At 51.2% G+C, this 16,417-nt stretch overlaps 1 protein-coding gene across 1 annotated transcript in view; it reads left to right on the forward strand.

Moving 5' to 3' along the window:
- The window catches only part of kif5ab (kinesin family member 5A, b), a 95,869-nt gene that overhangs the window by 63,578 nt on the left and 15,874 nt on the right, over positions 1-16,417 (forward strand). Inside the window, exons 17-23 of the mRNA XM_059956271.1 lie at positions 8,005-8,122; positions 8,268-8,332; positions 8,616-8,725; positions 9,374-9,475; positions 12,814-12,874; positions 13,303-13,374; positions 14,162-14,266. Coding sequence (XP_059812254.1) covers positions 8,005-8,122; positions 8,268-8,332; positions 8,616-8,725; positions 9,374-9,475; positions 12,814-12,874; positions 13,303-13,374; positions 14,162-14,266 — 633 coding nt within the window. The remainder of the gene's footprint in view (positions 1-8,004; positions 8,123-8,267; positions 8,333-8,615; positions 8,726-9,373; positions 9,476-12,813; positions 12,875-13,302; positions 13,375-14,161; positions 14,267-16,417) is intronic.

A 16,417-nucleotide genomic window follows, 5' to 3' on the forward strand; every position in this document is an offset into this window, starting at 1 on the left:
CTGACCCCAGGAATGTGTGATGGGGCAATGTGGAGAGAGATTCACTCTGTGTCTGACCCTGGGAGTGTGTGATGGGACAATGTGGAGGGAGATTGACTCTGTGTCTGACCCTGGGAGTGTGTGATGGGATAGTGTGGAGGGAGACTGACTCTGTGTCTGACCCTGGGAGTGTGTGATGGGACAGGGTGCAGGGAGATTCACTCTGTGTCTGACCCCAGGAATGTGTGATGGGGCAATGTGGAGAGAGATTCACTCTGTGTCTGACCTCGGGAGTGTGTGATGGGAGAGTGTGGAGGGAGATTCACTTTGTGTCTGACCCCGGGAGTGTGTGATGGCAGAGTGTGGAGGGAGATTCACTCTGAGTCTGACCCTGGGAGTGGGTGATGGGACAGTGTGGAGGGAGATTGACTCTGTGTCTGACCCTGGGAGTGTGTGATGGGACAGTGTGGAGGGAGATTCACTCTGTGTCTGACCCTGGGAGTGGGTGATGGGACAGTGTGGAGGGAGATTGACTCTGTGTCTGACCCTGGGAGTGTGTGATGGGACAGTGTGGAGGGAGATTCACTCTGTGTCTGACCCTGGGAGTGTGTGATGGGACAGTGTGGAGTGAGATTCACTCTGTGTCTGATCCTGAGTGTGGGTAATGGGGCAGTTTGGAGGGAGATTCACCCTGTGTCTCACCCCGGGAATGTGTGATGGGTCGGTGTGGAGGGAGATTCACTCTGTGTCTGACCCTGGGAGTGGGTGATGGGACAGTGTGGAGGGAGATTCACTCTGTGTCTGACCCTGGGAGTGTGTGATGGGACAGTGTGGAGGGAGATTGACTCTGTGTCTGACCCTGGGAGTGTGTGATGGGATAGTGTGGAGGGAGATTGACTCTGTGTCTGACCCTGGGAGTGTGTGATGGGACAGGGTGGAGGGAGATTGACTCTGTGTGTGATGGGACAGTGTGGAGGGAGATTGACTCTGTGTCTGACCCTGGGAGTGTGTGATGGGACAGTGTGGAGGGAGATTCACTCTGTGTCTGACCCTGGGAGTGTGTGATGGGACAATGTGGAGGGAGATTCACTCTTTGTCTGACCCTGGGAGTGTGTGATGGGACAGTGTGGAGGGAGATTCACTCTGTGTCTGACCCTGGGAGTGTGTGATGGGACAGTGTGGAGGGAGATTCACTCTGTGTCTGACCCTGGGAGTGTGTGATGGGACAATGTGGAGGGAGATTCACTCTGTGTCTGACCCTGGGAGTGTGTGAAGGGACAGTGTGGAGGGAGATTGACTCAGTGTCTGACCCTGGGAGTGTGTGATGGGATAGTGTGGAGGGAGATTGACTCTGTGTCTGACCCTGGGAGTGTGTGATGGGACAGGGTGGAGGGAGATTGACTCTGTGTCTGACCCTGGGAGTGTGTGATGGGACAGTGTGGAGGGAGATTCACTCTGTGTCTGACCCTGGGAGTGTGTGATGGGATAGTGTGGAGGGAGATTGACTCTGTGTCTGACCCTGGGAGTGTGTGATGGGACAGGGTGGAGGGAGATACACTCTGTGTCTGACCCTGAGAGTGTGTGATGGGAGAGTGGGGAGGGAGATTCACTCTGTGTCTGACCCTGGGCGTGTGTGATGGGACAGTGTGGAAGGAGATGCACTCTGTGTCTGACCCCGAGAGTGTGTGATGGGACAGAGTGGAGGAAGATTCACTCTGTGTCTGACCCAGGGAGTCTGTGATGGGAAGGTGTGGAGGGAGATTCACTTTGTGTCTGACACCGGGAGTGTGTGGAGGGAGATTCACTTTGTGTCTGACCCTGGGAGTGTGTGATGGGACAGTGTGGAGTGAGATTCACTCTGTGTCTGATCCTGAGTGTGGGTAATGGGGCAGTTTGGAGGGAGATTCACCCTGTGTCTCACCCCGGGAATGTGTGATGGGTCGGTGTGGAGGGAGATTCACTCTGTGTCTGACCCTGGGAGTGGGTGATGGGACAGTGTGGAGGGAGATTCACTCTGTGTCTGACCCTGGGAGTGTGTGATGGGACAGTGTGGAGGGAGATTGACTCTGTGTCTGACCCTGGGAGTGTGTGATGGGATAGTGTGGAGGGAGATTGACTCTGTGTCTGACCCTGGGAGTGTGTGATGGGACAGGGTGGAGGGAGATTGACTCTGTGTGTGATGGGACAGTGTGGAGGGAGATTGACTCTGTGTCTGACCCTGGGAGTGTGTGATGGGACAGTGTGGAGGGAGATTCACTCTGTGTCTGACCCTGGGAGTGTGTGATGGGACAATGTGGAGGGAGATTCACTCTTTGTCTGACCCTGGGAGTGTGTGATGGGACAGTGTGGAGGGAGATTCACTCTGTGTCTGACCCTGGGAGTGTGTGATGGGACAGTGTGGAGGGAGATTCACTCTGTGTCTGACCCTGGGAGTGTGTGATGGGACAATGTGGAGGGAGATTCACTCTGTGTCTGACCCTGGGAGTGTGTGAAGGGACAGTGTGGAGGGAGATTGACTCAGTGTCTGACCCTGGGAGTGTGTGATGGGATAGTGTGGAGGGAGATTGACTCTGTGTCTGACCCTGGGAGTGTGTGATGGGACAGGGTGGAGGGAGATTGACTCTGTGTCTGACCCTGGGAGTGTGTGATGGGACAGTGTGGAGGGAGATTCACTCTGTGTCTGACCCTGGGAGTGTGTGATGGGATAGTGTGGAGGGAGATTGACTCTGTGTCTGACCCTGGGAGTGTGTGATGGGACAGGGTGGAGGGAGATACACTCTGTGTCTGACCCTGAGAGTGTGTGATGGGAGAGTGGGGAGGGAGATTCACTCTGTGTCTGACCCTGGGCGTGTGTGATGGGACAGTGTGGAAGGAGATGCACTCTGTGTCTGACCCCGAGAGTGTGTGATGGGACAGAGTGGAGGAAGATTCACTCTGTGTCTGACCCAGGGAGTCTGTGATGGGAAGGTGTGGAGGGAGATTCACTTTGTGTCTGACACCGGGAGTGTGTGGAGGGAGATTCACTTTGTGTCTGACACCGGGAGTGGGTGATGGGACAGTGTGGAGGGAGATTCACTCTGTGTCTGACACCGGGAGTGTGTGATGGGACAGCGTGGAGGGAGATTCACTCTGTGTCTGACCCCGGGAGTGTGTGATGGGATAGTGTGGAGGGAGATTCACTCTGTGTCTGACACCGGGAGTGTGTGATGGGAGAGTGTGGAGGGAGATTCACTTTGTGTCTGACACCGGGGAGTGGGTGATGGGACAGTGTGGAGGAAGATTCACTCTGTGTCTGACCCTGGGAGTGTGTGATGGGACAGTGTGGAGGGAGATTTACTCTCTGTCTGACCCTGGGAGTGTGTGATGGGATGGTGTGGAGGGAGATTCACTTTGTGTCTGACACCGGGAGTGTGTGGAGGGAGATTCACTTTGTGTCTGACAATGGGAGTGGGTGATGGGACAGTGTGGAGGGAGATTTACTCTGTGTCTGACCCCGGGAGTGTGTGATGGGACAGCGTGGAGGGAGATTCACTCTGCTTCTGACCCCGGGATTGTGTGATGGGACCGTGTGGAGGGAGATTCACCCTGTGTCTCACCCCGGGAGTGTGTGATGGGACAGTGTGGAGGGAGATTCACTCTGTGTCTGACCCTGGGAGTGTGTTATGGGACAGTGTGGAGGGAGATTGACTCTGTGTCTGACCCTGGGAGTGTGTGATGGGATAGTGTGGAGGGAGATTGACTCTGTGTCTGACCCTGGGAGTCTGTGATGGGAAGGTGTGGAGGGAGATTCACTTTGTGTCTGACACCGGGAGTGTGTGGAGGGAGATTCACTTTGTGTCTGACACCGGGAGTGGGTGATGGGACAGTGTGGAGGGAGATTCACTCTGTGTCTGACCCCGGGAGTGTGTGATGGGACAGCGTGGAGGGAGATTCACTCTGTGTCTGACCCCGGGAGTGTGTGATGGGATAGTGTGGAGGGAGATTCACTCTGTGTCTGACACCGGGAGTGTGTGATGGGAGAGTGTGGAGGGAGATTCACTTTGTGTCTGACACCGGGGAGTGGGTGATGGGACAGTGTGGAGGAAGATTCACTCTGTGTCTGACCCTGGGAGTGTGTGATGGGACAGTGTGGAGGGAGATTTACTCTCTGTCTGACCCCGGGAGTGTGTGATGGGATAGTGTGGAGGGAGATTCACTCTGTGTCTGACCCAGGGAGTGTGTGATGGGTCAGTGTGGAGGGAGATTCACTCTGTGTCTGACCCCGGGAATGTGTGATGGGACGGTGTGGAGGGAGATTCACTCTGTGTCTGACCCTGGGAGTGGATGATGGGACAGTGTGGAGGGAGATTCACTCTGTGTCTGATCCTGGGAGTGGGTGATGGGGCAGTTTGGAGGGAGATTCACCCTGTGTCTCACCCCGGGAGTGTGTGATGGGAGAGTGTGGAGGAAGATTCACTCTGTGTCTGACCCCGGGAGTGTGTGATGGGAGAGTGTGGAGGGAGATTCACTCTGTGTCTGACCCTGGGAGTCTGTGATGGGACAGTGTAGAGGGAGATTCACTCTGTGTCTTACCCTGGGAGTGTGTGATGGGACGGTGTGGAGGGAGATTCACTCTGTGTCTGACCCTGTCAGTGTGTGATGGGACAGTGTGGGGGGAGATTCACTCTGTGTCTGACCTCGGGAGTGTGTGATGGGAGAGTGTGGAGGGAGATTCACTCTGAGTCTGACCCCGGGAGTGTGTGATGGGACAGTGTGGAGGGAGATTCACTCTGTGTCTGATCCTGGGTGTGGGTGATGGGGCAGTTTGGAGGGAGATTCACCCTGTGTCTCACCCCGGGAGTGTGTGATGGGAGAGTGTGGAGGGAGAATCACTCTTTGTCTGACCCCGGGAGTGTGTGATGGGAGAGTGTGGAGGGAAATTCACTCTGTGTCTGACACCGCGAGTGTGTGATGGGAGAATGTGGAGGGAGATTCACTTTATGTCTGAACCCCAGTAGTGTGTGATGGGAGAGTGTGGAGGGAGATTCTCTTTGTGTCTGACACCGGGAGTGGGTGATGGGACAGTGTGGAGGGAGATTCACTCTGAGTCTGACCCCGGGAGTGTGTGATGGGACAGTGTGGAGGGAGATTCACTCTGTGTCTGATCCTGGGTGTGGGTGATGGGGCAGTTTGGAGGGAGATTCACCCTGTGTCTCACCCCAGGAATGTGTGATGGGTCGGTGTGGAGGGAGATTCACTCTGTGTCTGACCCTGGGAGTGGGTGATGGGACAGTGTGGAGGGAGATTCACTCTGTGTCTGACCCTGGGAGTGTGTGATGGGACAATGTGGAGGGAGATTCACTCTGTGTCTGACCCTGGGAGTGTGTGATGGGACGGTGTGGAGGGAGATTAAGTCTGTGTCTGACCCTGGGAGTCTGTGATGGGACAGTGTAGAGGGAGATTCACTCTGTGTCTTACCCTGGGAGTGTGTGATGGGACGGTGTGGAGGGAGATTCACTCTGTGTCTGTCCCTGGCAGTGTGTGATGGGACAGTGTGGGGGGAGATTCACTCTGTGTCTGACCTCGGGATTGTGTGATGGGAGAGTGTGGACGGAGATTCACTCTGTGTCTGACCCTAGGAGTGTGTGATGGGAGAGTGTGGAGGGAGATTCACTCTGAGTCTGACCCCGGGAGTGTGTGATGGGACAGTGTGGAGGGAGATTCACTCTGTGTCTGATCCTGGGTGTGGGTGATGGGGCAGTTTGGAGGGAGATTCACCCTGTGTCTCATCCCGTGAGTGTGTGATGGGAGAGTGTTGAGGGAGAATCACTCTTTGTCTGACCCCGGGAGTGTGTGATGGGAGAGTGTGGAGGGAGATTCACTCTGTGTCTGACACCGCGAGTGTGTGATGGGAGAGTGTGGAGGGAGATTCACTCTGTGTCTGACACCGCAAGTGTGTGATGGGAGAATGTGGAGGGAGATTCACTTTATGTCTGAACCCCAGTAGTGTGTGATGGGACAGTGTGGAGGGAGATTCACTCTGTGTCTGACCCCGGGAATGTGTGATGGGACAGTGTGGAGGGAGATTCACTCTGTGTCTGACCCTGGGTGTGTGTGATGGGACGGTGTGGAGGGAGTTTCACTCTGTGTCTGGCCCCGGGAGTGAGTGATGGGACAGTGTGGAGGGAGATTCACTCTGTCTCTGACCCCGGGAGTGTGTGCTGGGACAGTGTGGAGGGAGATTCACTCTGTTTCTGACCCCGGGAGTGTGTGATGATATGCTCCTCCACTATCAAAATCATCTGCTGCATTTGGTTTCTTCTCTGCAGCTTCTGAAGTGTGGAGATTTGTGCTTGCATGGGAGTTTTGATTTGGAGATGGGGAAGTACCATTACCAGGGTATGAGTTGTCTGTGAGACCATACCTGGAATGGAACATGATGTTGTGCACAAGTTTTTCTAATGCCATGATGAAGCCACTCTCGGTTGGAGGAGCAATACCTTATATTCCTCCAACCTGATGGCATAAATATCAATTTCTCAAACTTCCAGTAATTTCTCCCCCCTCCCTCCTTTTCTCTTCCATTCTGGTTATCCTCTCAACCCTCCTCTTCTCCTCACCCATCCATCACATCTCTCCTCCCTCCCTTTTTCCCATAGTCCACTCTCTTCTCATGTTAGATTCTCTCTTCAGGTTTTTATGCCTTTCCCCATCACCTCCCAATTTCACACTTCATCCCCCTCTCCCAACCCATCACCTATCCTCTCATCCTATCTTCACCTGTCACTGGCCAGCCTGTACTTCTCGCCTCCTGCTCCTCCTTTGTAATCTGGCTTCTTGCCGCTTCCTCTCCAGTCCTGATGAGGGTCTTGGCCTGAAACATCATCTCTTTATTCCCCTCCAGAGATGTTGCCTGACCTGCTGAAATCCTCAGCATTTTATGTGTGTTGCTCTGGATTTCCAGCATCTGCAGAATCTATTTTAAAAGTTATTCATGACTCTTGTAAGAAAAAACACAATTAGAAGTGTAAACATAACTTAAACATATGCTCAGTGACAAATTTATTAGGTACACCTGCTCTTTAATACAAATATCTAATCAGCCAATCATGTGGTAGCAACTCAGTGCATAAAAGCATGCGGACATGGTCAACAGGGTTAGTTGTTGTTCATACCAAACATCAGAGTGGGGGAGAAATGTGATCTAAGTGACTTGCCAGACAGGGTGGTTTGAGTATCCTGGAAACTGCTGATCTCCTGGGATTTTCATGCACAACAGTCTGTAGTGTTTACAGAGGATGGTGTGATATCCAAAAAGCATCCAGTGAGCTGCAGTTCTGTGAAGAAAAATTGCCTTGTTATTGAGAGAGGTCAGAGGAGAATGGACAGACTGGTCCAAGCTGACAGGAAGGCAACAGTAACTCAAATAACCACGTGTTACAACAATGGTTGGAGAGGAGCATCTCTGATTGCACGACACATCAAACCATGAAGTGGAGGGGCCACAGCAGCAGAAAACCACACCGGGTTCCACTCCTGCACCTAACAAAGTGGCTACTGGGTGTAAGTTATACACAATAATCTCTGTATATAAATTTAGCCTCCCCTCTATGGACAGTCTACACTTGGTAAAGCAGCCGACATAATTGAAGACCCCACCCACTCCGGACATTCTCTCTTCTCCCCCCGTCGGGCAAAAGATATAAAAGCCTGAAAGCACATACCACCAGGCAAAAGGACAGTTTCTACCCTGCTGATATCAGACTCTAGTCTATATGATAGGATGTACAGATCTCTTGTACAATAACGTGGACTCTTCACTTCATTCTACCTCCACATGGCCCTTGCACCTTACTGTTTGCCTACACTGCACTTTCTTTGTGACTGTGACACTTTATTATTCTGCATTCTGTTATTGTTTTACCTTATTCTACCTCGATGCACTGTGTAATGATCTGATCTGAATGAGCAGTGTGTAAGACAGGCTTCTCACTGTATCTCAGTACATGTGACAATAATAAACCAATTCCAATTCCAATTTTTCAGCACGAGGCCAAGATCCACTCACTGACCGAGTACACTCAGAATGTGGAGCTGAAGAAACGACACCTGGAGGAAGCTTACGATGCACTCAATGAGGAGGTGTCCAAGCTGCAGACACAAGGTAAACCACCCCGCCCCCCCCAGTCCCAGTGTTAACTGGTGAGAGAGTATCTTCACATCCTCTGTCCCTGTGACCGTGGTGGGAGAGGTGACACAGCAAGCCTGGATTTGCTTCTGGTTTAACCGCTATTTACCCTCCCCTGCAGATATGGTGAATAAAGAGGAGGAAGAGGCGGAGGACGGGAAATCGGGAGAAGAGGGAGGTGTGAAGGTGAGTAGGCAGGGGCAGGAGGAGGCCGTGCGCTCCTGAGAGCCAACACACTTCCTCAATGCGATCAAAGCTGGCCACCAGTCCCAAACACAAGAACCCCTGTTAATAATGGTAAGCCCCCCTCCTGCACATATAATGATGTCATTCCAAACTAGCTCATATAATCACAGATTATGATTATATCCTCATTCCATTTGCCCATGTTTGGCCCAAATTCCCTTGAAACTTTTCCTCTCCATATTTCACCTTCTGATGCTTGACACCCTCACCTCTTCCTTAACAGAGGACCCTGGAGAAGCGGATGGAGAGCCATCGTGACACACACCAGAAGCAGCTGGCTCATCTGCGGGATGAGATTGCAGAAAAGCAAAAGACGATAGATGAGTTGAAAGAGTAAGCTCGCAGGAGGGGCAGTGAGGAGGGAGCGCCGCAGTGTGGGAAGGGCAGGGAGGAGGGAGCACCGCGCTGTGGGAGGGGCAGTAAGAGGGGGCACTGCGCTGTGGGAGGGGTGGTGACGAGGGAGTGCTATGCTGTGGGAGGGGTGGTGACGAGGGAGTGCTATGCTGTGGGAGGGGGCAGTGCAGAGAGAGTGGTGCGATGTGGGAGGGGTGGTGACGAGGGAGTGCTATGCTGTGGGAGGGGGCAGTGCAGAGAGAGTGGTGCGATGTGGGAGGGGTGGTGACGAGGGAGTGCTATGCTGTGGGAGGGGGCAGTGCAGAGAGAGTGGTGCGATGTGGGAGGGGTGGTGACGAGGGAGTGCTATGCTGTGGGAGGGGGCAGTGCAGAGAGAGTGGTGCGATGTGGGAGGGGTGGAGACGAGGGAGTGCTATGCTGTGGGAGGGGGCAGTGCAGAGAGAGTGGTGCGCTGTGGGAGGGGTGGTGATGAGGGAGTGCTATGTTGTGGGAGGGGGCAGTGCAGAGAGAGTGGTGCACTGTGGGAGGGGTGGTGAGGAGGGAGCACTGCGCTGTGGGAGGGGGCAGTGAGGAAGGAGTCCTCAGATGAGCCTGGATGCTATGACTGACCCCAAGATTCCTGTCCAGCCTGAACCAGCAGCTGAACTTGGAGCTTGAGAAACTGCGTGCCGATTTCGAGAAGTTGAAAAGCGAGCAGCGGGAAAAAAGCAAAAAAATTCAGGAGCTTACGTAAGTGCAGGTCAATACTTCCTGGCCGCACCGCACCTTCAAACCTGAAAACACTCAAATCTCTCAGCCGGTTGGGCAGCATCCATGCAGAATCAGTTCATGTTTCAGCTCAAGGCAGAACGTATGAACTCTGTTTATTTTTCTCCTCTTTCAGCTGGAACTCCAAACTCCTTCCCTTCCCTCTCCCGACATCTCCACCCCTTTTCCCCTTCACATCTCCCCCTTCTCCACCCCTTCCCGCCTTCCCCTTTCTCTACCCTCTTCTCTACCCCTTTCCTCTTCTCTACCCATCCTTTCTTCATCCCTCCCTTCTTCCATCCCACTTCCCCTTCACTCCTTCCCTCATCTCCTTCCTGCCTTACCCACTCCTTGTTTCCTCCCCTCTTCCCTCAGCTCTTATCCCTCTTCTTCCCCACTCACATCTCACCTCCCCTCCTTCCTCCATCTTCCTTTTAACCTACTTTAAGATCAATCTAACCCTTCCCACCTACAGAGCCCTCCATTTTTTGATTATCCATGTGCCTATCTGAGAGTTTCTTACAGGTCCCTGAAGTATCTGCCTCCACTACCTCCCTTTGCAGGGTGCTCCATACACACACACACCATTCTCTGTGTAAAAAAACTTTTCTCTGATATCACTCCACTCATACTTTCCTCCAATCACCTTAAAATGACACCTCCTTGTATTAGCTACTTCTGCCCCAGGAAAGAGTCTTTGGCTGTCCCCTGTCTTGTACACCTCTACCAAGTCACCTTTCATCCTCCTCCATCCCAGAGAGAAAAGCCAGAGCTCACTCAAACTATCCTCATGCTGTCTAAACCAGACAGCATCCTGGTAAATCTCCTCTGCAGGCACCTTCTTGAGGCACCATCTTTTGAAGATGTCTGTGATGTTGGGGAGGGTTGTGCCTGTGATGGAGCTGATTGAGTCTACAACCCTCTTGTGATCCTCTGCATTGGAGACTCCACACTAGACGGTGATGCACCCAGTCAGAATGCTCTCGGCGTACATTTGTAGAAAATTGCTTGAGTCTTTGGTGACACACCAAATCTCCTCAAACTCCTAACGAAGTAGAACCACTAGTGTGCCTTCATCGTGACTGCATCAGTGTGTTGGGCCCACTTTTGTGTTTCCTAAAGGTGTGCTGGTTGGTGAGTAGCTGGTTTCAGTAAGGTGCTCCTTTTCTGTACAGAAGTAGTGTTCCTCTATGCCCTTCATAATTGTGCACACAACTATCAGGTCCCCCCTCAATCCCCTCCACTCCAGAGGGAATTGACCCAGCCTCGTAGCTGAAATGCTCCACCCCCCCAAGAAACGTCCTGGTGAATCTCCTCTGAACCCTTTCCCCGTACTGTCACATCCTTCCTAGAGCAATTACATTGTGTCAAGAAATTACCCCTCAGATCCCCTCAATTTCCCCACCTTAAGTCTGTGCCTCTTGTTTGAGACACCCCTGCTGATGAAGGAAGCGTCCTTCTATCTACCCGATCTATACCGCTCATAATTTTGTACCCCTTGTACCCCTTCAGCCTCCTCAACTTCAAAGAAAGCAAACCCAGCCTATCCAGTCTCTCCCAATGACTTACATGGAAAGGTAATCAATGTGTGGAGCCAAAAGAGATGGGAGATCTTAAATGGATTTTTTGCATCATCTGTCTTTACTCGGGAGACGGACACAGAATCTATAGAAGTGAGGCAAAGCAGCAGTGAGGTCATGGACCTATACAGATTACAGAGGAGGAGCTGTTTGTTGTCTTGAGGCAAATTAGTGTGGATAAATCCCCAGGTCCTGACAAGGTGTTCCCTTCGATGCTGCGGGAGGCAAGTGCAGAAATTACAGGGGCCCTAGCAGAGATATTTAAAACATACTTAGCCACGGGTGAGGTGCCGGAGGATTGGAGGATATTTGTATAGACATGGACTGATTAAGGATAGTCAGCACGGCTTCATGCATGATAGGCCATGTCTAATCAATTTTACAGAGTTTTTCAAGGAAGTTACCATGAAAGTTGATGAAGGCAAGGCAGTGAATGTTGTCTACATGGAATTTAGCAAGGCATTTGACAAGGTCCTGAGAATACAGGCCCATAATTCCTTGAAAATTGTGTCACAGGTAGACAGGGTAATAAAGAAAGCTTTTGGCATATTGGCCTTCATAAATCAATGTATTGTGTACAGAAAATGGGATGTTATGTTGAAGTTGTACAAGACTTTGGTGAGGCCTAATTTGGAGTATTGTGTGCAGTTTTGGTCACCTACCTACAGGAAAGATGTAAACAAGGTTGAAAGAATACAGAGGAAATTTACAAGGATGCTGCTGGGACTTCAGGACCTGAATTACCACCTGAAAAAGGTGGAATTAGTTAGAATTTTATTACCTAGAAGTAGAAGATTGAAGGGAGATTTGATAGACAAAATTGTTAGGGGTATAGATAGGTAGACAGATAAATGCACACAGGCTTTTTCCACTAGAGGATAAGGGTGAAAGGTGAAACGTTTAAGGGGAACAAGAGGACATAGATTTAAGGTAAGAGGTAGGAGTTTTCAAGGGGATTTGAAGGGGAATTTTTTTGTACAATGTAAGTCACTATAGGGAGGACATGACTGCAGTGGAGAGGATGTGATTTTATTTTCAATGTTTAAAAGAAGTTTGGATAGGTATACTATCTATACCCCTCGTAATTTTCTATACTCCTGTCATGCAGCCCCTCCATCTCCTTATCTCTAAGGATAGCAAATCCACCTTATCCAGTCTGTCCCAATGACTGACACACTCTTGAAAGTAGCATCACACAAGGGAACATTTGGCACATTGACCTTCATAAATCAAAGTATTGAGTACAGAAGATGGGATGTTATGTTGAAATTGTATAAGATGATGGTAAGGCCTAATTTGGAGTATTGTGTGAAGTTCTGGTCACCTACCTACAGGAAAAATATCAATAATATTGAAAGTGTACAGAGAAAATTTATAAGGATGTTTCCAAATCTTGTATACTTGAGTTATGGGAAAAGGTTGAATAGGTTAGGACTTTATTCTCTGGAGTATGGGAGAATGATAGTGTGGAGAGCTATGGTCTGGGTTCAGATAGATGGGACTAGGCAGAAAACTAGGCTGGCACAGACTAGATGGGCTGAAGAGCCATTATCTGTGAGGCAGTGCTTGATGATTCCATCCCAAGCAACAGCCTAGTGGATATCATTGCGGTCGGCCAGTCACATTGTGCCACAGGTGAGGGGGGAATGATTTAAAGAGGTTCGTTTGGGAGTGGGGGTGGCAGCGAGAGCAGGTATCTCTCAACATCTCCCGTTATTTCCACCACCCCCACCCCTGCAGATTTCTCCACGAGAAACACGAGCAGTCCAGGCAGGATCTTAAGGGACTTGAAGAGACTGTGGTGAGTAGTCACAGCGGGGGGTATGCAGTTCAGGGGCAAAGGAGGGGCAGTGAGGAGAGAGCACTGCACTGTGGAAGGGGCGGTGACGAGAGAGCGTTGTGCTGTGGGAGGGATGATGAGGAGGGAGCACCGTGCTGTGGGAGGGGTGGTGAGGAGGGAGAACCATGTTGTGGGTGGTGAGGAGGGAGAGTCGTGCTGTGGGATGGGTGGTGAGGAGGGAGTGTCATGTGGGAGGTGTGAGAGAAATCAGTGAACAGTGTCATAAATCAAAAGCTGTTATCACTTTGGCTGTTGAAACAATCTGTATCAATCCATAACAATCTGTTCCTGGATACACAACCCCCTCAGAAAACATGAAGTCCTCATAAGGTCCACTGCCCACAACCACCCCACCTTTCTGATGGTGCACTCTACCCTTCTTTCCTCAGGCACGAGAACTTCAAACTCTGCATAACCTACGAAAACTTTTTGTTCAAGACCTCACCACACGTGTCAGGAAAGTAAGTGATGGTGGGCCACAGTGCTCTTGGGGTTAAACAGACAGACCAGCTGGGAGCTTATTCAGTATAGGGACAGACAGGTTTGAGTGTGTGTGTGTGTGTGTGTGTGTGAACATCCTTGTTTTAGTTCTCACCACCCTCCCCTCTGGTCTTTGCTACTTTCTTTCTTTCTAAGAATGGGGTGAATTGCTCCCAATCCCAGGTGACAAGACGGTACGGATGTGAGAAGGGGAAGAGGGAATTGGTGAGGATAAGAAATGTCTGGCATCTGGGATTTGCTACCTAAGAGCACAGTGGAATCAAATCTGACAGGAGGGGGGATTCCGGAGGGAATGCTGGAAAGGCAAATGGCAAAATAACTGTGGGAGGGGTGGTGAGAAGGGAGCAGGGTGCTGTAGGAGGGGTGGTGAGGAGGGCTGCACTGTCAGGTGGGTGGTGAGGAGGGAGTGCCACATTGTGTTGTGGGAGGGGCAGTGAGGAGGAAGTGCTGAGGAAGGGGTGGCGAGGAGGAAGCCCCTCAGGAGGGGTGGTGTGGAGGGAGCACCACACTACAAGAAGGACAGAGTGAAGGGAGCACTGCAGGAAGGGCGGCAAGGAGGTAGCTTTCCAGCAGGGACAGCAAGAAGGGTGGGCTAGCGAGGAGGGAGCGCTGTGGGAGGGTCGGGGAGGAGGGAGCGCTGTGGGAGGGAGGGATGCTGCAGAGATCCTTCTCTCTGCCTACCCCACCCTCCCTATTCCAGTCACCACTGCCTGAGCAGCAGACATCTCCACTCCCCCAACCCCCCAGAACACTGAGCTGGAAGCAGACGACAGCGGTGGGTGCGTCTCACAGAAACAGAAGATATCCTTTCTTGAGAACAACCTGGATCAACTTACAAAGGTTCACAAACAGGTAGAGGTCAGGGGTCCGGTGGGGAGGGGTCGGTCGGAGGACTGGTCGGGGGGGGTTGGGAGAGAGGATTTGGTTGGGAGGTACAGTGGGAGGAGGAGGAGGTGGGGTCTTGAGTAGAGATAAGAGATTGTGCAGTTAAGCTGTTGAAGGTTGGTCAACTCATGGCCAATGGGTTTGGGTGTCCTCTTCCCGACCCCGAGTGATAGGCTCAGGAGGGGCTGAATAGCCTTCTCTCATTGGAGACTAAGGAATTACCATATCACTCTCCCCCAGATGCCACTCAATCCCCATGCCCTCTCCTACCACCAACCCACCCATGCTACCCCTCCCAACCCCTCCGCAGGTGGAAAGGGAGCTCCATGTTCCCACCCTCCTTGGGAAATAAATCCTCAAGTTCCCTGCCAGATTCCTGAGTGACTGTCAATGGTCTCTGGTTTGGTTCTGCTGCTCACACCCCCAGACCAATGGCTTATTGATTTAAAGGTCTCTACAGTGTTGGGGTGAGAGAGACCTGTCCTGTTCCCCCTCTCCCGATGTGGACAGCCTCGCAAATGCCCCCTGCTTCTCGATCCTATCTGTAACGCAGGGGCTAGAAGTGGACCCATTGCTCTAAGTATGCTCCAACCGGAGGGCAAAACAGGCCTTGAACAGCCCACAGACACAAAAACAGGAGCAGGAGTCAGCCACTTGGCTCCTCAAGACTCCCCACTGTGCAACATGATGGTGGCTGATCACCCCATCCCTTCTTCCCCACAGCTTTCAGTCCTCTCTCTAACCACCAAACATTTATCTCCCTCCTATTTAATACCCCCCACACCCACAATGGGGACATAGCTTCCACCATCCTCAGGGGTAGAGAATTCCTGAGATTCCAAGTTTATGGTCATGGGCATAAATACCTAGGTGGAATATTAAAACTCTGTCTAAGTGGTGCCATAACAACAACCTCTCACTCAACGTCAGCAAAACCAAAGAGCTGATTATCAACTACAGGAGGAAGAAGCCAGAGTCCATGAGCCAGTCCTCATTAGGAGATCAGATCAAATTTGGAGAAAATCAGTGGATTTAAATTCCTTGGCATTATTAAATCAGAGGATCTGCCCTGGAACAGTACATCAGTGACATCACAAAAAAGGCACAACAATGCCTCAACTTCCTTAGAAATATGCATAGATTTGGCATAAATTCAACAAAACTTTTTCGAACTTCTGTAGATGTACAGTGGAGAGTATGTATCCTGACTGGTTGCATCATGACCTGGTGTGAAACACCAATGCTCAGGATTGGAGGAGTCTACAGAAAGTGGTGGATACAGCCCAGTCCATCGTAGGCAAATCTCTCCCCACCACTGAGCACATTTACATGGAGCGCTGGCACAAGAAAGCAGCATCCATCATCAAGGGCCCCCACCATCCAGGCCATGTTCTGTTCTCACTACTGCCATCGGGGCAGGAGATACAGGAGCCTTAGGTCCCACACCACCAGGTTCAGGAACAGTTATAACCCTACAACTGTCAGGCTCTTGAATTGGTGTGGATAACTTCACTCACCACAACTCTGAACTGATTCCACAACAAACAGACTCACGGACTCTTTGTAATTCATGTTTTCATTTTTTTGCACAAATTGTCTTATAGAACATAGAACACTACAGCAGACTACATGCCCTTTGGCCCATGGTGTTGTGCTAACCTATTCTAAGATCTTTTGGGCATTGGGTGTTTGTCAGTCTTTGTTTATCTATAACTTTCATAAATTCTACTGTATTTCATTATTTTTCCTGCAAGAAAATAAACCTCAAGATAGTATATGCGGTGGAGAAAATACTCCCATCCTATCCAGCCTCTGCTTATAATCCAATTCCTCCAGTGCTGGTAACATCCTCGTAGACCTTTCATGCACCCTCACAGCTTACTGACATCCTTCCTCTAGCAGGGCAACCAGACTGCACTCACTTTTCCAAGCCAGCCACGACTTATGCAGCGTCTTCTGCTCTCTGCTTCCTCTGTTTCTGCTGAGTGTGTCCCGGGCCCTGGAATTCCCTCCTTAAATCCCTATATTTCCTCAACTATTCTAAGGGAGGTATCTGCCTGGCAGAGTGCTGAAACTGTGACACTCACCACCAGAGAGGGCTCTGGAGGCCCAGTCACC

The sequence above is a fragment of the Hypanus sabinus genome, chromosome X1 (genome assembly GCF_030144855.1).
Source record: "Hypanus sabinus isolate sHypSab1 chromosome X1, sHypSab1.hap1, whole genome shotgun sequence".
NCBI lineage: Eukaryota > Metazoa > Chordata > Chondrichthyes > Myliobatiformes > Dasyatidae > Hypanus > Hypanus sabinus.